This window comes from Caloenas nicobarica, chromosome 4 (genome assembly GCF_036013445.1).
Source record: "Caloenas nicobarica isolate bCalNic1 chromosome 4, bCalNic1.hap1, whole genome shotgun sequence".
Lineage (NCBI taxonomy): Eukaryota > Metazoa > Chordata > Aves > Columbiformes > Columbidae > Caloenas > Caloenas nicobarica.
Window position 1 is genome coordinate 5323398 of NC_088248.1, and position 26890 is coordinate 5350287.

Sequence of the window (26890 nt, forward strand, 5' to 3'; positions counted from 1 at the left end):
AGTGACAGCCAGACACTAAAATATGAAATATTGCCAACGATTCACAAATAAATTGCCTGCCTCTGTAAACTTCTGTGGGTTTTTTTGTGGCACAAACGGCATTACAGCAAGTTCTAATTAAGGTATTCAAAATATGAAATGTGGGAATGAAAGTTTAGACATGGTACAAGGCTAGAAGACCATACAATACAGTAAGTTTTGGCACCCTCTTACTCTGTTGCTATGGAGAATTTCTCCTGGTGATGGGCACCCTGGAATCCAGGAGTAAACCTGTACTTACTTACACAACTTTCTCAGAGGTTCTTGATCAGTACAGCCCTCCTCTGAGGCAATGAACTCACACGTAACTATCGCAATCCAATTAACATTTATCTTCTTGCATGAGGAGCTTCAAACCTCTCCAGAAGGAGCCTTAGAAAATCATCAATGCATCCGCATTTCCTGTGATAAGTTTTAATAATAAAGTATCTTCTTCTTTATGCCTTTTAATAATAGAAATGAGAGCACAATTGTTTGAAAAAACCTATGAAAACACTGAACAGAAGCTCAGAAGTTGCCAAAAAAAGTATGTATAAATTCTTCCCCTTTGCCAATGCTCTCCATTATGATGAATATGGAAGCTGTTACAAAAAATAATGAAGAAGAACAGTCTTGGAAAGGGGAGGGACGCTAGGCTCCCTCTATGTAGGCAGTTTCTGACTCTCTGAATCACCTCCTGAAAGCGTATCTGTCTCCATTAACTACTGATACACAGGGCACCCCTGACTGGAGCCTCCTAATGGCAGAAGGGAGATGGAGCCTCTCAGGAGTTTATTTAGGGTGACTTTGTTAGCTGGGTGACAACTGAAAACATACTAAGAATGCACGCTAGAAAGGAAGGCACTTACTAATAGGAGAGTAACTCCTTTTCCAAGGACTGACAGTGACCAAAACCCCAAATGAACTGTAAAAATCAATAATGAGGTTCTGCACCAGTGCCCAATGAGTCAGCTAGAGCAACAGCCCTGGAACATCTCTGTATGGAAAAGCTTTCCTTCGCCTCCTGAAATCAGTCAGAAGCTCTGTGTTCTTAGTTAATTCATTTGCTACAAGACAAGGAAGCCAACAAGTAGGCATGTTTTGGACTGATTGAGGATGATGGTGTTTTTCTTTCTTGAAGGGGAAGCAAGCACCCAAACGCCATCCGGCTGAAGAAGCAGGAGCAATGCAGCATGAAAAACCATGCATGACGTCCTTCAAACGCCAAGAGCCGGCGCAATCATGAAATAACACGTCAAAACTTCTAATGAGAGAGGAGGAGGTAGTTAAACCCAACGGACATTCGTTACAAACCTGCTAAAGGTCACCCTCTAAATTTACGAGTCAGACATTAAAGAAGGGCACACGGGTGCCGATCTCGCACCACTGCTGGTTCACCTGAGCCCACTCGAGCAGGTATTGCCAGCAGCAGACCCAAACTTGGGCTGTGACCGCATGTAACCAGCCCCTCTCAGCAACTGACCCCTACAGCTTTTCACCAGTACAGGCTTTCCACCAATTTTAAGACCCGCTTGCCACAGCGGAGCATCCTGGAACACGAGAGATGTCCCTCTCCTCTGAAATGGAGACGATGGAAAGGCACTGCTCTTCACCACCCAAACTTCGTGGTTTCAAATTCAAGATTTTTAATATTATAAATCATTGCTTTGCATTTAACATTTGCCTCCATGACAAAAATCTCACATTGTTCAGCCACTGCTTTCATGTACACGGAACCAGCTCCATGTATCATATTAAGAAATAAAAAGTGGACACTTTCTGTCACCTTACTCGTACGGACCCATCACCGGGCTGCCTTCTACCCAAAGCTGCCAACTTGGACAATAAACACACTTTTCCACCAACAGTAACAATGCTGCCAAGAAAATGAACACGTTCCTTGTCTCATCCTGCGCTTTCTGGGTTGCTAACAGAGTCCCTGTACTATTTACTTTTACAAAAATAGCTCCTGACAGCCCTGCTGGTACATTTTTTGCAGAATGCTTTATTAATTCTTCCACAAGTTAACATACATATCGAGAACACCGACGGGTACAAACCTCATTATCTAACAGTGAAGTGTTTCCTTCCCTTGCACACAGTTCATGGCGTAACGGCTTGTATATTATAAGTTTTATAATTTAAAATGATGCCTGAAGAAGCTTTCTTTTGGAAGTTAGAAAAAAAAAAAAAATTGCTTACTTCCTTTGCAGGCAAGCATCCAAATTAAAAACATCTCTTCTCAAGAAAGACTGATCTCTTTGCAATGGAACTACTTTCAATAATATCATTGAGAAAAAAAATTATTTTGTTTTTCCTCACAGAGGAAGACAAATAACTTCACTGGGAACAGGAAATAGTAAATGTTACTGCTTATTTCAAAATATAGGAAGACAGGTTTATTAGAATGCTTTATTTTTAGAAATATGACTTTTTTTCCAGTTCATTAGAGGAGATTTTGGGGAATGCAATAAACTAATAAACTCAGAGGAGCTGCGAACACGTGTATTCAGCGGAGTCTTTATGAAGTGAACCAGTGACTGCTCATTTGTGCACGGACTTTTTTTTTTGGCTAATGTTATTTCATGTTCTATATAATAGTTTTCAAGTGATTAAAAAAAACCTAAACCAGGGACTCAGACAACATCTATCCCATGCTTTATCCACTGATGATCTGTCAAAGTTTGTTGGCTGGCCAGACAAATGCAAACTCCATTTATTATATTGGAAAGCAGCAAAGGGACAAGTACTCAATTATAAGGAACACTGGGCTCCGAATATCTCAACCACAGCATTTCTTAATATACTTTTCTTAGTTAATAAATTTGTTTTCAGTTTTTCTTTCGGTGTAACAGTTACTTAATAACTTGCAGTAAAAATACAGAAATATCCTAGGGCATATTAGAATCTCCAGTTATGTTCAGAGGCATACCTCTGCCTGCAATAAATTTAATTAGATTTGTATTATGTAATAAATGGAATGGGCATGAACTAATAAATAAAGAAAATGGGCATGAAGTGATAAATAAAGGAGTGGAAAAAGAAAACCAATGTAATATATCTGGGTAAAGAGAAGTACAGTCTACTTTATATTAAGAGGAATGAAATTCTTACCTTTGTTATTGTATACATCTAGATAGTTTGGTGCTGAAAAAATTGTGATTAGTGAAGGGAAGCCTGTTGTTTGGCTTTTCCTGTACATACGATACCTAAAAGGAAAGAGAAGGTACTAATTATTGTATGTGTTATTTGTTGCTGACCAAATGTAGCACAAAACATCCTAGTACCTCACTGCACTGGTTTTCACAAATGCCAAGACAGAAAAACAGGCATATACGCTTTTTAAAGCCATGCAAAAATATATTTCCTGCAGGCTTATCCATGACATCCATCCGGGATGCACCAGGGGAGGTGCGAAGTATGAGAAATGGAGGGGAAACGGGGGGTCTGCTGTTCTCAGTGCTGCGCCTGATCTCACCCAGTCTATTAGCCAGTTTATTAATGCTTGCGTGTCTTCATTACCTAACCTTGCTGCCTTATGAAAAACAAAGAGCTTATTGGACTAACTTGTAATCAATCAAGCATTAAACTTGCAAAGTAATTGGAAGCAAACCAACCAAATAGTACTTTTGTCTTACTAAGACACAAGTAACACCAAGTACTGTCGCTTCAGTCTGAAGAATTTGGCAAATATCCACAAGAGTTTTACTGAAACCATTGTACAGTTGCAACGCAATGCCTTCTACAAAACTTTATTTTTCACCCTTTATTGCAAAGCAATACAATAAAAATGAAATCTCATTACCCTTGGGTATTTCATGCCAGTTATTTTTGGCAGAGTAATAACTTGCTTTTAATTGCATTGAGCTTTTTAAGTATGTGGTAATTCAAACATTCAGAATAGCTTTTTACATGCATAGTGAATATCGACTTCATTCCTACAATCCTGCTACTTTATCTTTTATTACTATTCAGGTTGGGTAAAGTTTCTACCTCCAAATAAACACATTAATAATTTATGAAAGATATGCAAAGCTATTTATTCACATCCCAATCCTTCATTAAAATCTCACAAGTACGGTACATTTCAATTAATAGATAATATTTTATATTTTTTTTCCAAGCAGCATAAAAAAAATTCTATCTTTAAACCGGCAACAGTTTCACGAGGGAACCATCGACACCACAAAGTGCTTGAACTGGATTCTTTTTGCACGCGGTGTCTTAATAAACTCCTTATATTCATTGTTGATACTCCCACATAAAATAATTTTTGGCTATTGAGTCCCACAAGTTTATTTTCTTGGTAAAGCACAAAACCAGTAGGCCCAGAAGTTTCAGGGAAGTGTGAAACACTTAAGGGATGACAGTTCTGGCCTTCTGAGCCCGATCACTTCCAAAGCATCATGTCAATCAGTGTGTCAGAAGTCTCAGGCACATTTGCAAAACATCTTTTGCTGAGCTGAATTTGTTTCCCCTCCCACGTTTGGCATCCAAATCACTTTTGGTCATTTTATGCCACTTAGAATCACAAAATGGGATAGATAAGGATTCATGAAGTCCTGCAACTCCTGTAATAATCATGCAAAAGATGTTCTAATGCCAATGTATGTTTTTATAATATTAATAAAAAGCGAGAGTTGTTGCAACTTAAGATTTCCAGGTCATTCTCACTCAGTTGTTCTTTCTTCCCCTGCTCTGTTTAACAATGCTGAGCCATTACATGTTATTAGTGGCCCCTCTCCACACATACTTACCCAGCATCTTGGGCTTCATGAGCTCGGAGTATAGATAACAAGTTATTGTGCTGTAGGAATTCACACACAGCAGGGTAACTGTTGGAAGAAAATAATAGCACCTGTTACGGCATTGTCAGAAGCGCATTTAGCTCCAGCCATCAAAAAAGGTTTCACCCCATATGCATCATTCATGAAATCAGCCCCTGCTCTGCAGGCAGATTTCAGGAGAGACAACACCAGCAGCAGCATCTTTTGTTTTCTCCCACCCCATAGCTGTGTGGAGAGGAAGGCTGGAAAGTTGCGATTCATTACATAACAACAATCACCTTACTGCCTGTCAGAAATAAATTTCTTTTATTATACTTGAAGATTCAATGTACTTAGAAAAAGAAAAGTGTGATACAATGGTTGCCTGCAACAGAAAACTACAGTATGCACAGGCTGCTTATGGTCACCAGATAAGAAAGTGGTGTGGGGAAAGAGAGGGAGAAAGGCAGAAGAAACCAAACTGGAGACGTTTGACCTTCTGAACTTCATCTCCTTGATAAAGAAGAATTATCTTTCCCTTGGAAACTTAAAATGTAAATTCTGTGACTTCCAAAATGCCAAAAATGTGCCCATCGAGAATACATCTTTCCAAGACATGTTCTACTGTATGAATGAAACCAAAACTGGTGAAAGAGGAAGACGCTAGAGGAATTTCTGTCATATATTTCACTGCACATGGATAGCGTTGCTTTCAAGGAGAACAAGGGAGCCCTTCCCTACACCCCCAGCACCATGAAAACCATTCTTGCTGCTTGAGACACTGAACACGTATGGAAACCACATCAAAGAAAACCAAAACATGGCATAACCTGAATGCAGTTTTGACAGCACAAGTGTGAAATATTGAGTTTTCAGAGAAAAGTGATTTAAAATTATACCTAGATAAATGTTACTTTTGAAAGTAAGTGGTCGTGGTTTAGTTGGTCCCCCTGCCCGTCCCCCCCCTTGCCCTTAATGATGGTTTTCTTCTTGCATTTAAACCACGATGACTCTCCATGCCTGTATTCAAGGACAACTATCACTTTAAAACAGGAAGCAAAACTTCTCTCATCATTAGCAATTTAACATACAGCTCATTAAAGCCAAAACTTCCTCATTTCCCCCATCAAAAGACAACTGCAGCAAGAACAAAACAGGCCAAAGAACATGCATGAAAGAGGGTAAAGGAAGAATGGTGCTGGAATAAAGACAGACTTTGCAGATCTGGTAAAACCTTACCAGGCCCCTTAAAAACATCAAGGGGAGGGAAAGAGTCTTTATTCAGATGACACCTATAGCATTTCCCTTTCCTCTCTCTTCATGTCAGCCCTATACATTTGTTTCGCCTTAGCCAGATTTATTCCCCACTCCTGAAACCAAGCAATTGTTCGGCTGGCACAGGGGAGAGCTGGGCTGAGTGCACCTGCCCCAGAGCAGCATCTCACCTGAGACCGGCACCAGGAGACAGGTTTTCCTGGATTTGAGGCCCAGGATGTGACACGTAGATGTTATAATTCCCTCTTCTCATTGCTGGGCAAACTGGAGGGCAACAACCAAAACCGCTGCTCAAAAAAACCTCAAAACTGGCGTACACGTCACATAGTAGCTCTGAAACGTCACCTCGCGGTTGGAGAAAAATCAAAATAGACCCTGCACGAACATCCATTCACCGTGTTTATTTACCACTATCAATTCAACTCTCCCACAGTTCAAACAACAAAACAGCCACAAAGGTTTGAACGAGGAAATACAAGATGCTGGGGAAGACACTAAAGCACCTCCGTGATCACTTGTGTGCTGGTTCTGCAGCACGATGGGCTCGCAGCGTGCCTGTAAATAACACAAACAAACCTGCAGACCCTCCGAATCTCCGTGCATAAGTCACACGGAGGTATTATCTTACAGGACTGTACGTATTATGAAAGACCCTGGCAAGAGCACACTGTTTTGCAGTACCTTAGGGGCAAGATGCAGTCACACAGTAACACCGTTATGCAAAATACTTAATTAAAAGCTGGTGCTAATGCCATCGAGTTAAAAAAAAAAAAAAATCAACTAAATATTATACAAAGACCTGCTGCCCCAGTCATTACTTCATTGATCACCCTCAGAGCCCACTTGCAATCATTTAATAGCCCCATCAGTTTCTAACTTCATGCATGAAAACTCATGGGGAAAAAAAAATAACGCAAAAATCTAACGCACCATCTTCCTTCGGTTTATTCCAAGAGAAACACAACTGCTCGCTTCCAACCGCCCTGGATATTCTGAAGCTGAAATGTCATTTGCAGCTTGAGGCTACAAACCCACCAGAATGGTACATGCTGGTTTTGGACTTGACCCATCCAGCAGATATTCTCAGTTGCAGGTTTGGTATTTGGAATTGTCTAAAAAGATTGCCATTTTAAAATAATTTCAATTCCCAAATTATGTGGGGAATCATTCTGGCAACTGCAGTGATCTCAAATGCTGACAGGCTGCCATTCAAACCACTGGCAAATGAGAACTAATTTGCATACATTTCTTTTCATAATTAATTGTGACTAAATGTAGACTTATGGTACATTTTGTTTAGAAATTTTTACATTAACTTCTGAAAACTGGGGTCTATACTGAAAAATCTGATAGACAGTTGATTATGTTCATTATCAGTGCATCTGCTCAAAATGTCTAGCCTATTACTTTTTTTTCCCATAGTATTCTTTTCATCCAGTGTTAAGTACTGCTTTTAAAGAAGACATAATGAAATGGTAAAAAATGCTCCTCAATAGACATGATAGGCTCTGCTTTCCATTTCAAAGTACAAAAGTTTTTTTTCTTCTCCTTAATTATCTTATTCTTCATAAATCCACGGAAAATAGACTTCGACTAGCAGAATTTGTCTCTCTTTCAGATCCTACAGGGCCCACACCTAGAAAAGCAGAGATATCACATAGTGATCCATGCAAAGAAAACCCCCAAATCAAAATATCTGGCTACCATCTTTTCTTCTAAGTGAATAGCATGGTAACTGTAATGAGCATGTACCCGTATTACCTGGGCCACAACAGGATATTTTATCTGGATATTTTATTTTGAAAAAGGGAAAGCAAGTCTCAGACATTGCTCTTTAGCTACTTGTTGAGCCGGAGGCTGAGAAGAAGCAAAATTTTCACTGTATGCGGCTATCACAGATGCTATATCAGTTTTGACCATAAATACGGGCTCAAATTTCCAGCGCTTCTTAACATCAGTTTGCTCCTGCTCAAATGCAGTTTCGTATTAAACAATATTCCTCAAAAATACATGCCCTCCAGGTAAACAGCAGGAGCTCTTGCAAAATGCCAACAGATATTATAGCTAAAGTTCTCAGAAACGAGCTTTTGTAGAAAAGTCGTCTGCTCGCATTTTTTTTCTAATCTTTCTAAAGAAAATAATCGTCTTGTAATCAAATTCCCTACTAGTTTCTCCTCATCGCTATCCTCCCAGAAACACCCTCCTCCTTGCCCTGCTTTATAGAGCCCAGACTGCAATTCAGATGAGCCAGAAATACAGCAGTTGGCCAAGAGGGAAAACAAACAAACAGAAACCCCCCCACGCAACAAAAACAGGCTTTTCCAGAACGACCCAGCCTTCTGCCTGCTCTTCATGTGTCATCCTGAATCACGCTGGAGTGGTGACTCACGGAAAAAAAACAAAATACCCCACGGCTAAGCTAGAGAGGTGTTATTCTCCATGGAGTATGCGACTGTGATATTCCCTGCTTCGGCATCCTTCTTTCACTAAAATGCCTCATGCCCAGGTTTACTGGTTCTGAGGATTGTTTTACTTCCATGCTGTTTTGGAAGAGAAGAAATACGTTGATAACATGAACCAAAAAGGCAGATGCTTTCAAACTGCTCTTCCACCAACAACTGGAAAAACTGGATGGATTTAATCTATTTTTTTTTCACATCCTTCATCATACCATTAAAGCAAAGATGTAAACGTTACTTTAAAAAAAGAGGACATCTAAATTTAGCCCAAGAGCTTCTCTAAGGTTGCACATACATATAAAAAAGGGGTTTATTTCCTGCTGTCCCCAGCACATCTCCTTGCACGTGCTTTTCCTTGCCCTGTGCTGTGCTGTCTGCAGAGCAGGGACCTGCACGGGATGGCAACAAACCATCACACATCGCTCTGCAGAGTCATTCTTTTTAAAATTGGATGTATTCCCAGATCTGATGGAGCACACAAGCAATTCTACCAATACAGCCGGGCAGATAACGTGAGGGCAGGAAAAGCTTCTGGCCTGGGAGAAGGAAGAAAGGAAAAGTGGGCAAAGGAATCTGTTTAAAATGCTGCTACTGCAAAAAAACCATTCATGCAACTGTGCCTCATGTCCTGACGTGAAACACGCTACAGTCTTCAAAAGCTTTTAGCAGACATCTCTTTAGTCCTTGCATAATCACAAGTTCAACATGCTGTAAAGTAAACCACTGAAATGATGTTCTGGCAGGGCCAAAATTATTATTCTACCCCAGAGAATCTGTAGGGCCGAACCATTTCACTGCTGCCCAAGGTACATGAAGTTCTCAGAGGGGTCTGCAACACCAGTCACTCTTGCCACTGCTAACCATTTTTTTTTAAATATAACAACGTAGTCAACAGTCAACAAGCTTTATAAAGCTCAGCTCTCCTCAAGAACTCATATTAAACTCACTAAGAAAACCCAATCATTTAGGCACAAATTAATTCCATCTAGTTTATAACATTCCCTGAATACATTATTTTCTATCAGTAAGGGTGAAAGAAAAGCTCCACTTAGTTCATAATCGAAAAATAATTTACACAACTAGCACACCATTAATTATTTCTACTTTTTTCCCATGAAATTAGATCAAACATGACCATGACAGTGAAGGACACACAACCTTAAATTTCAGAAAGGGAAAATGAAGTCTCAATACTATTATTCTTCGTTCACTTTAAGGTACAGAGAACTTCAATAAATTTCTGAAAAATACTTAAATGTCACAGTTACTTTTCACTCTGGTATTGTGCTATTGCTATTTCCAAGGATCCATAAATTTTGACAATCCGCACTGCAAAATGAGGCTGGATGCAAAAGGCACGTATTGAGCATTCACTCTTAGCATCCTTGAAAATTCAGCTGACTATTCTTTACGTCTCTAAACGACAGGTTAGGTTTGTGGTTTCAAGATCTGGCATTTTACAGTGCTACCCATAACAGTTCAAAGAACTTTTATGCAAAAAGAAGTTTCTTGAAGAACAACTTGATCAGTTTGTAACTCAATAGTTTGTACGTGAGTGATCACTTAAGAAAAGCTTGTCATACTACTGTAAGCTACAGCCTTTACACTTTCTCATATATATTTAGTTCACATAAATGGCCCAGCATTTCACAAATGAGTTTTGGCTGAATGGAGAAGATTTAACTTGAAAGATTTAGCTTGAAAGTCCAGCTAACATGTTGCATGTACAGAATTACACAGCCACACCACTGTTATTTTCCTCCCGGCATTTTGTTATAGGAAATAACTTTAAATCAGGGAAAAGTCACTTGAAATCTGCCATTATATTGAACAGGTCTGATAAAATGAAAATTATTTATTACAGTTTTTTCCTGCAATTGATTAAGAGATCTTAATTATCTAGAAAACATTTCCCTGGCTCACATGTGTATCTGAAATCTTCCTGACCTTCCTTCAAACTGCCCACTGCTATCTTTTAACTTTCCTTTCTGGAAATGACTGAAGAAACCAAGGAGTTTTATTCACTGAAGAATAAACAAAGTCCATCCTATCAACAGACATTCTTGAAGGAGATTGCATACTTCAGCCCTTCCTTTACAAGCCGAGCTGGCTGTTCAGGGAAATTTGCTCCTAGTATCTAGAAAAGTCAAGCAAAACTAGATGTTGCACACCGATGGATACCGTCTTTTTGCCAGGGCTTTTCATCGGGTAAGCAATTGTGACCTTCAAGAGCAATCAGGTACTTCTTGTAAGAGTAACACTTGCCTTTATATAATCTCAGATAATGTGACTCCAAGCGAGTGGTCTGCTCTTGTCATTAGGCAGTTCCATGACCCTCCCACATGCCTTGAAAATTAGGTATCTTTCAAATATTTCGTCTTTCCCTGAAATATGTGCTCTTCTGAATACACGCCAAGACACAGACTAGGTTGGATACATTTCCAGGAGAAAACTGATATATATGTTAGGGAAGATTTATGATAATTGTAAGAAACAGAGCTCTGGAAACAAACACCTAAAAAAAAAAATCTCAGAGTTGTTCCAGTACCTAATAAGCCCTGTATCTAAGCAGAAGGCGTGTTTGCAAGGCTCTTCACTTCTGTGAGGGAGGTTCATGAGGGGAAACCGCTATTACTCACTGCTTGCAGCGAGCAGTGCCTGGGAGTCTCAGGCTTGTGCCAGGGTTTGGTGCTGCTGAAAGCAAGAGGAATGATTTTAGATTATTTTAGCCCTCGGTGTCACGAGCCCATTTCTGCACAGATCAGTTGTTTGCAGCAGTTTGACACCTCCTTTCATAACGAGACCAAACACGTTTATCGAGCACCTTCCAGACGTTATCGATCTGAAGGAAGGGGCACGATTTGCCCACAAAAGGGCAGCAATTACAGCTCAAAGAAAGGACCAGGAAAACTAATTTCTGCAGGTCAAACCATCTGTTACATTACCAACAAGGAGGTTGATTCTAGCGGCTCTGTCTCCTGGTTACTGGTGGAAGCCATTGATTTGCTTTCGACATGTTACTAAACAGTTAACGGGTCAACTATGTTCAAGGTGAGATTTTCTAAGACAACGACAAGAGCTGGATTCCTCACTTCTGATGAGCTTTGTTGGGAAAACGTCGACTTGCGTGTCGCCGGCATGGGCTGAAGCAGAACCATTCCCTTCAAAAGATCAACCACCTTCTAACACTTCAATAACATCCTCACATTTCTCCTGAACAAAAATTAATCTTTTAATTAAGATTTCACTAGATACATTGCTCATTTTGCCATTTAACCTCCTCTCCTTGCCAGTTCTGTTACTCTGGGAACCCTCCTTTAAATAGTCACAAGCTAGCCCACAGATTAGTTTTAGATCTCCTCCTACCCCCATCACTTCTTTCAGGAATATTCTCATTTATATTTTACTAACTAACATCACCAGAAAGAAATAATTTCAAAAATGAATTAAACTTGATGTCTTTGCATCTAAGCCCGTACAGGTTTCTGCAAGAATGTTACGGACACTTATCTGCATTTCAGCTCTCAGCAAGTCTCATTAAACCAATGCTATTTCAAATCCTGAATATCTTGGAAAGAACTATTCTCAAACATAAACAAAAGTTTGATAAAATTGGGAGGAAAAAAAAAAAGTGCCTGTGTGGGGAAATCACAATTCTTACTTATGCTGCAGAGCAATAGGTAGTGAGTTTTCCAATGCTGGCATCTTTCACTCAAAATTAAGTTCTAATTTTCAAACTGGAAATGTAGTTACCTACCCCTTTTAAAAAGTGACACAGTCATTCCCTAACTTACAAGAACAGAAATAAGCAAAATACACAGGGTTTGGTAAATATAATTAAGTCATTTTAGGGTTTTCCAGTCGTGGGTGAGAGTGAGATACAAATCAGCCAAACGCGAATTTACCCGAAAACAAGGCAAGCCTGCAGAAAAAAAAAAGGTCCAATTATCTAAGTAGTGCCATGAATTTCAAGCAAACATCTCTACTGCAAAAACCCACCCAGTTCACATCCAGAAACCCATTTGAAGTAACAACATTCACCTGTAGAAGTATGAGCACCCCCTGACTGTGTTGTGAGTAAAGTGTTCCTGAGTCTTCTCGTTCCCAAAGTCCTCCAGCGGGTCCGACCACAGGATGTCACACATAGGTCCGTACGCAGGTGGTTCCTTGAATCGATCTAACTAAGAAAAATAGGAGACAAAGAAATACTAACTTCTTTCAATTACGTGTCACAGAAACACTGAAGCAAAGTTACCGTTTTTTCCTTCCACGAGTTCTCAAATGAAGACCCAAAGCAACCTATTTTTCAGCTTTAGGTTGCTCTCAGTGTCAAAGCAATAGATTCAGAGTAACAGGAAAACACTCCCTGCTAACACCGATGAAGAAGAGAAAGAACGGATACAACCAAAAATTAAGAGATACACTGGATTCCCGTTCTATGTGAATTTTTGTGTGCAATATTTTTTTTTCCAAATTTTTTTGCAAGCATTTCAGTGGACAAGATAGAAAATGGTATTTCTGTATTTTGTGGTTTTTCAAACATCACGGCGCACTTTAAGTACCAAGATAACATCTCTGCATTACAGCATCTTGCCATGACACTCTTGTTGCTCTCATAACCTTAACCCTAATTAGGCAGCTAAAATCTCCTCTTTCTGCCTGACTATTGGTATTAAAATATTCCAATTATATAGAATCATGCTGCAGTATAGCAAAAGAGGGATACATTAAAAATCAGTACTCCTCGGCAAGAACCCTTTAATATAAAACCACCACTTGTTAAGATGGGTGCGTGATTCAGGCTCATGGTCCAAAACACTCTCTACTCTGACCAGCAAGATGAAATAAAGATCTAGTAACATAAGTAACAAACTTTCTTTAAAAAAGAAAATCAGAGAGAAAAAAGTGGGTTTATATATTTTCGACACCCAAAGTTTTAATAAGAGAGCTCTACAATTTTACCTTTGTATCCTTGTCATGAAATATTCATAGCATACCTACACTTCTAACTTATTTCAGCCCTCTACCAATTAATGTTTTTGTAACTATAATTCATTTAAATTAAATACCAATTCATAAATATACAAAATGAATTCCTGTTGATTGCCAAAGATGAAGAAACCTGCAAGTGGGGAAAAAAAAGAAAAGCGAACATGTTAATGACCCTAATCTAGAATCTGAGAGCTACACGACTTTACTTTGCCATTACACTGTTGCAAAGGCGGCTAATTTTCAGGCAGACAATATTTTCGCTTAATGAGATAGTGAGCCTTTCTCTCAGAAACACAAATTTACATTCAGTAAAAACACCTGAAAAAGTTAACCCTGGATAACACGCAACAACACTGGATTCCACGGAGAAACTGTTTGACATTGTTCTCTGCACTTTTACGGGGTTTATAAGCAGCTTCTCAGAACACAAGAATACCACACAGGAACCGCCTTACTAAGCCTTGCTTAGACAATTTGCTGGGCACCCAAGCGCAGTACTATTAATAACGTGGTAGGACCAACTGAGAATGAAGTTCTTGACTCCTTTTAAAATAATAATGTTATTTTGACTGTATTCACTGCAATCATACCATGCTTTATTATTGGATGTTTTAAGTATTGTGAGGTTTTTCTAGAGCTATTTTTCTCTCTTTTCTGCAAAAGGGCAGAAAGCCTAATAAGGTGCAAGGACCTATCAGATGGTGTTCTTACATTGTGCTGGTAGATATTACTTACAAGAAATTAACGCCATGTGCTCATTCAGTCCTAAATACTTATTTACCTGACACATTTTTTTTCAGGAACACAAAGGCGACACATTCTGTGTTTTACCCGATACTGCCGATTTCCTCACCTCAATATAACACAACTAATTAGAGCAATTCCATTTATGTTCCGTTTAAAAAGACCTTTAAAAGGTGATAATATCAACGGGAATGTCGAAATGACATGCAAGCATCTCACATGAAAGACAGGCAGTGAAAAAGGTTTCAAGTTTTAGTTGCTGGTGATTACCTGTTCACTTATTAGGCTTATTAGCACTATTCAGACTTACTTTTCTGATGTCATCTAAGGTGTTGATCTCTGGAGACAAGCCACCGTGTACACACAGGAATTGTTGGTTCATCAGAGCAGCCAAGGGAAGGCAGTCAAAGGCATCCATGCAGGCATCATATACTCGTTCTGAATATTTGATTTTACCTTTTAAAGATTAAGATGGTGTCAGAAAGCGCCATCAACATTTACGAGGCAAAAAGAAATTAGGATGCTACTTAATATCTCAGCCTTGCTCTCACTGCTCTCTCTTGCATTGAGGACTGTGCTTAAAGCTTCTTGCTTCATGCAAAGAAATTATTTAGGATTATTGTTAGTCACCACCGGAAAAATTCTTCAGCTTCTGAGGTGAAACTAATAAAAGTCCTGCCAAGTTTGTTGTATTTTTCTAAAAACCAGTAAATAAAGAATTTAATCTACCATTATAGTCTGCCATGAAATCTATACAGCAAGCCTTAAAAAGTCTGCTGAATGCTTACAATCTACCACATTATCGCTCAAAGCTCTCTATGAAGTAATCAGAATTTATCCCAGTCCCTTATAATTAATTATCTGCAGAAATGCCATTATGAAATGGACGAGGTGGTACAATGAAGCTGAAATGTTAATTTACCAATACGCGTATTAAACTCAGTAAACCATGAAGCCTTTGAGCCAATTAACATTTCTTTTATCCCCTGTGCTAAAAAGGGAACACAGACTTACAGCAACAACTTCGACTTACGGTGCCACAGAAAATAAATAAGCTTCATTGTACAGGTGAAGGTCTATATCTAATAAGCTTTTATGTGTCACTGTGTCCTTTCTTGCAACACAGAAAGGAATTGTTATAAAAAGAGCACATCAAGTTGTTTAAGCTTATAGGGTAAATGTGAAAATGCTATACTTAAAGCAAGGAAAAAAACCCACCCCAAAACAAAAAACTACAACAAGCCAGAGGAGAAAGGTTATAAAGTAGACTTACATTCTTGCTTAAATGTGAAATACTCTGTTAAATGTCTACATTCATGATTCCCGCGAAGTAAAAACAGTGTTTTGGGGTAAAGGATTTTCAAGGCCCACAAGTACAGCACACACTGCGAATCAGAAACAAGAGAGGAAAACAGAATCCGTTATTATTATGTAATTCAACCGCTATGTTCCTCTTCACCACCCTAAAAAATAAAAAAGAAACAGAAGAAAAAAGTAGAGTGTATTCAACAGGTAAACGTCTCTCTTCGTACATTACATGCAAACATTTCCCCAGAAGATCTGCATTTCCTGGCTTAAGGAAAAGTTGCCTTAGAACAATTTGACCCACACTTCAGGAAATACGGTATCTTCCAGAATCCCGCAGTTTTCACACGAACTTTTTTCCTTCCTCGCTTAACATCGTTCCGTACAAACAACCGAGAAAAAAAAATCCAGGAAGCTCTTGCATTAAATGAAATTACTACAAAAGCCTCTATAAAAGCCTTTTCTCTTCCTGAAAGATTTCTCTGTAAGATGACATTTCTTCCAGCTATGTTTTTAAAGATAGAAAAAGAAGACTTGGAGAGGGTAATCTCTGCTCAAGCCTCTCAAAACCATCTAGAAAACTGCCTGAAAAAGGTCTCCTCCAACCCTTCCCTTCTTAAATATTCACAAACTGCGCAACTGTCGCACGAGAAATAAAAGGTGTCAAAAATCCCCCGCTTTCACTTGTAACTACCTCCTAATACTCCCCTTTGTTCTGTCGACAAAACTTCTTTACCTTAATAGTAAATAGCTTGGAAATTAGGAATATACTCCTAACCGTGGTTTCTTCTTAGAGCAAAATCTGCAATTTTGTCAATGTAACGCCTCCAAATTTGAACACTATGAATTCCCTTCCACAATTCAGAACGTCTCGATAAAGAGAAGAAGCAGAAGAATTTTGTTAATCGGGTCTGAACATATTGGTTTCTGCTTTCTCATTTGCTACACAGAAAAAACCAAACCAAAACACACACAACAGGAAAAAGGATGCCACATTTTTATGTTTGTGCTAAGCCTCACACTATTCATAGATAATTATATAAGAGCAGGAGTTTTATACTAGTACTACCTGTCTTGAATTTGTTACGTGTAAACATCTGGATGCTCTGCCTACACTCCATAATTTCTGTTCTTCTACTCAAGATGGCCCAGAGCCGGGTAAAAAGAGCAGAGAATGTTCCACTTTTTTGAACTCACTGGTTAACACAAAAATTTGATGTAAATGTTGCGAGACAAGAAGTTTAACGTGACACCTCCATCCATGCATAAAACGTTCCGGCTTTTAAAGTTGTGTCTAAGTTACGCCACAGCTTCTAATCCTGCCAAAGCACCTTAAAATTTAGAAAAGCACAATGATTAGTGCTCAGACAAAGTGCTTTATTAAAAAAAAAAAAAAGGTGTGGTTTACATTTCCCTTATAACTGAATTTTTCATTTTCATAAAGCCTTGGCAAGATTGAAATGAGCACTAAGTACTTAAAATATCATCCAGATTTGGAAAGCAAAGAAAACAAAGCTGAAGTTTTATCTTTCTGGCATTTGGTACTTGCTTACAGGCAGATCTCTTTACATTTGCTTATCGTAGATGTATTTTTTTCTCTTTTCAGTGCTTGCTTCAAAGCGCTCATGGGAACCAGACTGAGAAGGTAACAGAGAATCAATGCAGTCCAGAAAGTTCTGTGGCTCCCTGCCGCTATAACAGAAGCCCAGCATTCACATTTTGTGTTGTTTTCAGTGGTACCATATCAAAGGCTTATTTTGTTTAGATAATTCCTCTAATTGTATCCATTTTCTGTCCAGAATTCCAGTGATGTAATATCGTAATAGTAAATAAGAACTATTTAGCAGATTTTTTCTTCCATGCGAACTGAATGACAAATATAAGGGTGACATTTTTTCATAGCTTTTCAACTTACACAGTTATTTATATACAAAAAACTTATGTCCAAACAACATATCATAAGCAAACATTCTGGTTTTATTTTTTTTAACTGGGCTTTGTATATCGTAATTCTTACTGGAGTCAAAAGACTTACGATAATTTGCCCTTGTTGAAAATCTGAGTTTACAGCCTTCGACTATTTGATAACACTGCTTCCCAATAGCAAAATTTTAAAATACCTTTTTCTCTTTTTTCCCCCTCCAACTTTTTCCATCAAGAACATAAAGCGCACCAGCTCTGCTTTGCCTTATGTACAACGTACAGAAGTGACCTTGCAATCTGGACATCTCTAAGGTATTTTTGGCCCGTCCCATTTCATACCACCAAAAAACCCAAACTCCAACAGGTTACATTTCTTACACACCAGCCCTCAAACTGCTTACGTGTTTAGTATCTTTCAGCTGTTGGAATAGCAGATAAGTGTATAACAAAGAAGTAATCTGCCCACCTCCCAGCTCCTCTAGTCAAGCTGTTTTCCTGATGAGAACCTGGCAGCCTCACCACCAGGAATAAAAGGTCTGTGCAATTAAGCACCACGTAAGCCAAAGGCACGTATTTTCAAAATGGGATTTAACTCCGTAGTCGCAGACCGAACTTAAGCCTTTGCACAGTCCGACATTCCAGCTCCTTCTGAAAACAAAAAGCCCCAGACGTCTTGCACACATCTCAAGTTCCCTCCTTCGCTCTGTAGCTCACACACACCTCACCTAAGTATAAAAATCACAGTAATTTAACTGCACCGAAATAATTACACCATTACAGTACCTAGTCTAGGTACAGCTTTCTAAAATGGAATAACTATCCCAATGGAAACCATCTACCTTTTTACAAACGTAGCTGCATTCACACTACTGGGATGACTATTTATTTCACAATAAAGATGCATCGCATCTGTAACCAAAATACTCACAAGTTCTTGCCATTTCTGAACTCCCATGCCTTGAGCACAGGGAAAGAAAACTCTGAACTCTACTGAAAAGAAAGAAAAAATTGCAGTGTCTTCATTGCAACCAGGATTTCACTCTTTTTTTTTTTTCCCCCCCCCAGCTTTCGGGCATAAAGCATGACATCTTAATGGTCTGCTGTGGAACAGGAACAACAAGGTCGCATCAACCAGGTCTTCAGTGACAACTTACAGGCTCTGCCACAACTTTTTTGCCAACGTGTTCTTATTTTACCTGTTCTTGTGTTTCCAGAACAAGTGCTCATGTACATACAGGTTGCATATTTAAAAACTAAAAAGGCTATTGCTGTGGAAATAGACTTCTCATGGAGCAACAGTGAATCCTTTCCTTGTGGTCGGGGTCTGGGCTGTTTCTAAAATGCTCAGGAATCTCATTCTGATAATTCAACTTGTGGGTTTGTTTTTTTTTTTTTTTTTTAAACATCTGTTGAATATTCCCAGGCTGCTTTGGGATCTTGTTTTGACACCTGCATGGTACTTTAGCATCTCTAGACTTCAATTATTGCAAGCTTCTCTTCTAGCTAGTCTCCCAGATGATTTTATTAAAAGCAATCACCTGCAAAATGTTGCTACTTGCCTTAAAGTCTTTTCTAGAGTTTAGACCACATTACTCCCATTTCAGCCTTTGGAAGGACCTCAAAATATCCAAAAAGGACAGACCTCTTTTTCAACCAAAAATTGACTAGAAGATTATTTTTCCTAAATGTTCTTCTAATTCTTACAGCTAGTGCTTCCTAAACAAATAGCCCAGTGCTGGCTCCAGGCTCTCCTCGTTGGACCTTGTGCCAAAATGGGGTTTTTGGCACGCTGGGGACTCGCTCTGGAAGAGCTGGCACAGGACCAGGCAACGCAAACAGATGTTCCAGTCTGGGAATCTAATATACACAAGAATAATCAGAATTTGCTGAATTACAGAATATTCAGAGCTCTGAGGAGCACTGGTCAGCAAAAAATGACATGTTACAAGATGTACATTCTTGCAAGACAGCAACATATTTGCTACCGTTATACAGAAGAAAACGGCAAGGAAATTTAGAATAATTAAGGTATTAAGATGTTCTTTGCTCTGAGAAATGAAGGGGGAAAAAAAAAAAAAAAATCAAATTCGCTATTCCTGCCCAGCCAAAGCTATTTTAAATCAAGCTGTTTATTGGGAAACATTAACACACTAGAGCAACAAAAGAAACTGAAAGGTGTTTATTCTTCCAATAAAGTCTAAGAAAGTGTATGGAAGGCTTCACCAGCATTCACTTCACCCACAGTTTACTAACACAAATTTATTTATATGCAATTCTTTTCTTGGGAGAGACCAGTTAATAATTTCTAACAGTTCACTGAGTTCAGAAGCATCTCAAACACCAGACGCTTTTTTAATTGAGACAAGGTCTGATGGTCAAATTCCAGACTCAGCCCAAACAACTCACTTTGTACTTGCTAGAAATACCACAAAAACAGTTTCTCCTTCTGGAATTCTGGTCTTTACATTGAGGAAATGAATATGTATGAATGTTTTGAACCTTCAAACACAACTCCAGTTTTGTTCATTTTGAGCGTTGGTTTAATTCTCCACATTTTAACTATCTGCTGTGTCAAAAATCATCAGTATGTACCAGATGATATTCAATTGACATTTAAGCCTGTAAGTTTTTATGTGGGATTGAGTAGGAAAATAATTCCAGCAGCTCATTTACATAATATCATTAATGCATTATAGTTGGTATTTACTCTGATTGTAATTTTTCCAACACTGATGAAAAGCCGTCTAGATGCACGCTCCTCCCTACACAGCATGGCATTTATGTCTGCCTTTCAAAAGAGAGTTTTCAGATTCAGGTAGAGATTAGTCATTCTTCCTTACAGCCCATTCCTGCAGAACCGTTTATGCTCTACCTATTCTTTGGATTTAAGAATAGCCCTCTGTTTTGATCATTTGGGTTTCTTTTCTCCATGACCATAAAGCTTGTTTGAAAGTGAGAACGGATGGGTTTTTCCTCTGGCGTCGAAACCCTGGAACGGTGCACAAGCACAACAGGGAAACGTTATCAGTTACTGAGACACGGAAACAAGTGTGTTGTATCAGATATCGCAACTTGCAGAAATTTGTTATTCTAAATGAAGAAATGCTCAGGCTCTGCCAAAAGGTCAAATGGAAAAGAGAGTGCAGCTATGGGATAAAGGTTTTCGGTCTGTGCCAAGAAATCCCATCTCATCCCATCCATGGTTTTGACATTTTTTGTTTTACCTGCTGTAATTCCTCTTGCGACACCATGCTTAGAACTGATTTTAAAGACACAAAACACCCCCCCTTCAAACAGCGGGGCTATCTCTGGTAAAAATGAAGCACAGGTGAAGGACTGAGCGCCTAGATCAAAAGCTCCTTGGGGCAAGGGCTGTAATTTCTGCTGAGTGCCTTATCCAAATACTTTTCTCTTTTTCCCTCCACATTATCAAATGCCTTCCACCTACCTTATGCAATTTCTTCCTCTGTTCTTAATGATAATAGCTTATATTATATAGTACCTTTCATCCAGAAGAATCCCAAATGCTTTGTAGCCCACAGACAAGGATTATCTCACCCACGACCAGAACTCAGCTAGGTCTGGGCTCAATGGTGTCACTTTTACGCTAGGTATCACACGGATTTTTTTTTTTTTTTTAAGCTTATATTACTCATGATTAGTACCTTGGACCAGCTACTTAATTCTTTTGGAAAAACCTCAGAACTGCAATAGTCTGGTGTCTACATAACAGAAAAGAGAGCCAAGAGATGGATGGAATAATGATCACTGTGTGAATGAGGTGGTAGAGATAAGCACTGAGATCAGGCTAGGACTCTTTACCACCAAGACTTCTCCAACACCAACCACTGGCAGGAGCCGGTGCCTGCTGAACGTGCCCAGGGCCCCTTTTCCACCAAAAGCATCCCTCCCCAACGTGACAAGTTGAATTCCTCATCATTTTCCTTTCCTTGTCACTACTTATTGTGCTGAGTTCATGCCTGAACGCATAGCTCTACATCCAAACACACTTGCGAAACAGAAAACCGCCCTTCCTTTCAAAGGCATTATTTAATCAAGGTGACAGGTGGGGAAAACCAGTTATGTGACCAAAAAAGTAGCGAGTTGAGAACCTTACATAAAAAAAGGAATAATATAAGCAACGGCTCAAATATTTCCTTGGTGCTGGTAAAGCCAGTCCTGCTTCCAATGAATAAGCACTGTTCTAGAAGGGAAAAACTAAATTCAGAATACAATTTGCTAAACATGTATGTGCAGGTTGCTAAATGAGGAATTTTAAGGGGCTTATTCCCCACTCATAAGCTATTTTGCTTTGTGTTACAGGGCTTGCTATTGTCTTTAATTGGTAATAGCCCTGGAGGAGATTTTGGCAAACTGTCAGACAAGCACTTGAGAGGTAAAGCAAATCCACTTGTTCTATTTCTTATATTAAAAACATATACAGAAATGAAGACAAAGCTCTCCTCTTCCAGATACAACTCGGCTCAGTCGAAGTCTACAGGAGATATGAACTATGTTTATCACAACTGAGAAACGGTAGCTTAATATTAAGCTCTGCAACAGTTTAAGGCTGTGAAGTCACTGCTCAGAGTCCCGACCTTCCCCAAGCAATCCAGCGTGGTAACCCATCTAGCTCGCAGCGCTCCATGGATCAGAGAAGGGAGGAAGCAGGCACACGTGGCTCAAAAAAAATCATGATCAAAGTGTTGACTTCGGTATGAGACTAAATCCTGACCATATTGATTTTTGGCAGGTGGGCAAAAGAACCTTGCAATTCTTAAGTTTTTAGAGCATTTGCACTTGGAACAGCATATTTCTATTTGTAAAATGTGCCAAAAGATTCTGTTAACATTTTAAATTAAGTCTTAAAATGAACTAATAAAGCAAAAGAAGTTTGAATGTTATTTTTAAGAAACTTCTCCTCATACTATAAATATAACACTGGCAAGATGAGGCACTGATCCGTTTTACAAACAAGTAACTCAGCTGCTTTGGATTACATTTTTTTGTCAATATATGACAACAGCGTACTAAGATGTGATATGTAGAATGAGACAGCAGTATATGTGTTCTCGCATACTGCCACAGACACATGGCCACGTATCATAGGATCTATGTTGCTTCTAACTGATTATTCTCCCTTGACTCAGAGGGATTTGAATTCTGAACTTTTCAGAGAAAGGACTCAAGCTGTAGCTCAAAAGCTGCTGGAAAGGTTTCTGACTGACCACTCACTGACTAGATCAGCTATGACCTGGATGAACAAATCCAGATTAGGTTTCATTCGATGATTGTGCACCTCACCTGTCAGTTTGCGAATCCAAGCAAACAGAATAGAATAGAAGAAAAAAATCCAATTTGTTTTATGAGCACTGGAACAAAGGATTTGTGCTTGGTATTTGACTTGCCTCTAGTCAAAGGTGGGCAGGTTGGACAGAACACTGTTTCATTTGCAAGCCAGCTAAAGACACTGTCATTTGACCTCCACGTTCTAGAGCCTGATACTTGAGTATATACCAGGTCTCAGCGTCTTCAACAGGGCACACGTGCATCGCTTCTCCTCCGTGGATCCAAGTGTTGCACTTAAAGCCACAAACTGTACACTTCTGCGTGCCCTATCTAAACAGAACTCATCCATTCTCTCCAGCATCGCATGTTATCTGCTGGCTTTTTTGTCCCATTTACCCCCTATCTAGTCCTTCCATTTTCATAAAATTTCACATCCAGAAGACTCAGATCAAATAAACCTAAATGTCAAACTAAACTATGAGGTTTTTATTTAGTTTTTCTACTATGTGTCTTCTCGAATAGCTCATGTCTATTCATCCGATTTAGTTCACACAAGCTGCACAGCAGACTGCCTTCTGTGCTATATTTGGATGCCCAACAGTTAGCACCAAGGTCCATTCTGTCAGCTTTCCAGCACAGATATCGTGAGATTTGACTGGATACCAAGCAACCTTTATGAAAAGCCCAATAGTGACATTAACGTGGACTTGTTTTGCTCACAAGTGGCATCTGAAAAGAACTTCAGTATTCCCGAACTGGTTAAATTACAATGGCTAAATATACACAATAGGCTGCAAGCAGTTTTACAGCCAAAAACAGAAATAAGAAACTTACTTCAATGCTGAAGTACCCTCTGTCCACGTAGTCCCCCAGGAAGAGATACCGCGTGTTGGCAGGAGAACCTCCCACTTCAAACAGTTTCATCAAGTCAAAGAACTGACCATGGATGTCTCCACAAACTAGAAAAAGAAAAAAAAAAAAAAGAAAAGGCAATATTCAGATTCACCATGCCAAGATCATCTCGGGCACACGCATTCTGAAATCATTCTCATTCATAACGAGTGTGTTATGACAATGTTGTGCATCATCCTCTAGTTAAATGACCAGTGAAGAGCTGGCAGCCGCTCAGCAGAAGCAGTTTTTCTATGATGTGCACCCATAATTGTATGCAGAAGGCTACCAACTAATTAAAGGAGAGACACCAGGCACATCTGTCTTCACACAGGACTATACAGAACAACAGCTGTAACGCCAAATCCAACAAACTCGCAGTGCAAACTGTGTTCATACATTATTACCTTTCATCTCAGTCCAGTGTCAAATTATATTTCTACTTCCACCACTTTCCCCTGACTGTATACTCTAACAACAGGATCAACATAATATTGTCATTCTATCTAAAAAACTAAAATAACAACAACAAAAAATGCCCACCCAAACCAACCCCCCCAGCCCCACTTGGGTACAGAGAAAAAACACTGATGTCCCAGTCATTGCTTTCATTAACATTTACGTGAAACTGGTGACACAATTCACGAGTGCTGGCTAGCTGAGCATTCCTATATGATAGTAACAGGGTATTTTCCCCATAAAATAGCATATAGTATTCTTAGCACCACTGTTACATTTTATAATCTCTTTTTGCTAGTTGATTCTCCCCCCACACCAAGTTTTAGATTACAACCTTCATGTTGAAAGCCATCAACAGCTATAATTTCTATTCAGGAATAATATCTGCCATTAATTATGCAAAATAAATACTATTTAAATCCTCAAGTGGTATAACACCACCTGTATTTCTCCTAAAAAAAAAAAAAAAGTTGTACCTCAAAGGAAAATTTTTATAGCATTTTTATTTGAACACATTAGTCTACCAAAGCAATACACACTGCTTGACTGTACTCCTCTGCATGGACACTGTGGGAAGATTAGGAACACGTGTCGCGGACTGACGGCCAAGCAATCTGCTCCCCCAACTTCCAGCAGAAGAGCTTTTAGTTATATAACTGTACAGCTCTACCAATTATCGCCCGCCCCCATTTGCTCCAACTGCACAAGTTGAACGAGACTGAAAGATTTTTAAATGGATTTAGCTATTGCCCTTTCGCTAAAGCACAAAGGAACCAGATTTTTTTTTTTTTCTTATTTTCTTAGTTGTGGGTTGTTGGGGTTTTTTTGTTGTTGTTGCTGTATTTTGTGGTGGTGTGGGTTTTGTTGGTTTTTGTTGTTTTTCTATGTGGATGTGTGTGAACAGGTAAATACATTGAGGCCATCAGAGAAACCAAGGAGGTTAGAAAGCTTTCTCCAAGTAGCTGGATGTCCATGAATTTGTCACAAGTCAGAAAAGCAGACAGCAAACCAGTGAAGAGGAGAGAAATAAAAAGTGAAGAGCCCTGCAAATCCCATGATTTGCTAGAACAAAAAATAAAACAAGAAAAAAGGAAAGCTAAAAAGCCCTTAGGCCCACCCTTGGCAAGCAACTAAAGTAGTTGCAAAAGCTTCAGATCAGCAGGTAAAAGCAGCAGCGGGAAGAGAAGGCACTCAAAATTAAGAGTTAACACTGAGATTTAATTTATTATAGTCAGATCCCAGAACTCCTAATGAAAGACCACGATGTTACAAATGGTTAACCTGATCAGCATTTTGCCTGGAATAGCATGAAATAGCTTAAGGATCTTATACTTTGAAGGTTTGTGTGTATAGACCTGAAGCGTCCTTCCAATGGAAAGCCTGTGCACTCACATTCAGATGGAAATGAACTGAAGGGTGATTTCATATGCATGCAGTACTATACTCCATTTGTAGTTTGAAAGCAACTGCTTCTAAAGCTATAGCTCTGCCACTTTTCTTTTGTGACTCTTACGAGTCTCAAAACTGGAAGATTTCCCAGGCAGATGGATCAATGATTTACCTTTCATTAGGTGGGGGCAGAAGAGATCCAGCATTAGATTTTCATTCCCCTTCAGGTTACAGAGAACATGTTGACATTTATTCTTGTATAAGCATTACCACTGGCTCTCCAGTTCCTTTTAATTTTTCAAAAAATCTCCCTTTTTATAGTCGTGCAGTTGTACTAGAGCATCTTCTATCACACAACACATTTGACAAGATATGAACAGTTTTCCAACAAATAACAACAAAATAAAAACCAGCACAATGAAGCAGGAAACTCAATTCTTAATGAAGTCTCCAGGATCAATGTACATACAGATTTGAAGTATGAACACAGGGAACATAAACCATGGTTTGTGTGTGTGTGGGATTAACATTAAAAGCAGAACAAATTTATCAAAAGAAGGAGTACTGGGTGGTACATCTTCCGTATCACTGGTTTCCCACAAATGCCATCAATACACTACGTAAAAAAAATAAAAATAAGCTGATTTAAATTAATCTTTTGCTGAATGAATTGGTGCAATCAGCAGGTTTAAGAAACACTGGTTGGTCGTGGACCCCTTAGAAATTTATCTCAGAACATTCCCAATGTATTTATTATAAAAATAGAAATTGGACAAAGGGCAAGAACAGAGAAGGTTTTTTCCATTTGTTTGTTTGTTTTTAGAAATTGTCATCCTACTACAAATTAAATTATGTTTCTGATGGCTTCACAGAGCAGATCTCCCTCTGATTTATGTCGAAGTAACAAGCAACACTGAACAGGAACCATTAAGTTCAAGTTGTACTAGCGGTGAAGGAAGTCCAAAGCTTTGCAGTGGTATTGTCAGCTTATTTATAGAAGACAAGGCAGTACAGCAGTGATTTCGATTGAAATTATTATTGGCACAAATAAAATGTCTGAAAATTCTCTCAGATACCTTCCTTCAGATAACTAAATGCTCTTCACTATGTACAAACTCAGTCCAGAGGTTGTGTGGTTTCCCACTCCAGACAGATATTAAGAACAGAATTTATATTCATAGCACATTAAACATTGTCAATTACAAATTTTTCTATCTCCAACAGTTTGGATATGCTGAACTTTTTTTCTCATTTATCATATATACACTTAATTGGTATAACATTACAGTCTGATAGTAAAATACCGTTAGTGTTTCAAGTGAATTTACTTCCCATGTATCACAAGACTATATTCCCATCTCCAAATGCCATCAGGGATTA

The 26890-nt window shown here is 38.9% G+C and overlaps 1 protein-coding gene across 5 annotated transcripts in view; it reads right to left on the minus strand.

The window, feature by feature from the left end:
- PPP3CA (protein phosphatase 3 catalytic subunit alpha) overlaps positions 1-26890 on the minus strand; it is a 171401-nt gene that overhangs the window by 26517 nt on the left and 117994 nt on the right. For all 5 annotated transcript variants that reach the window (XM_065633818.1, XM_065633816.1, XM_065633815.1 and 2 more), the window contains exons 3-8: positions 23606-23730; positions 15528-15639; positions 14565-14710; positions 12560-12699; positions 4776-4853; positions 3133-3227 (exon numbers count right to left, since the gene is read on the minus strand). In XM_065633818.1, the coding sequence (XP_065489890.1) occupies positions 3133-3227; positions 4776-4853; positions 12560-12699; positions 14565-14710; positions 15528-15639; positions 23606-23730 (696 nt within the window). The remainder of the gene's footprint in view (positions 1-3132; positions 3228-4775; positions 4854-12559; positions 12700-14564; positions 14711-15527; positions 15640-23605; positions 23731-26890) is intronic.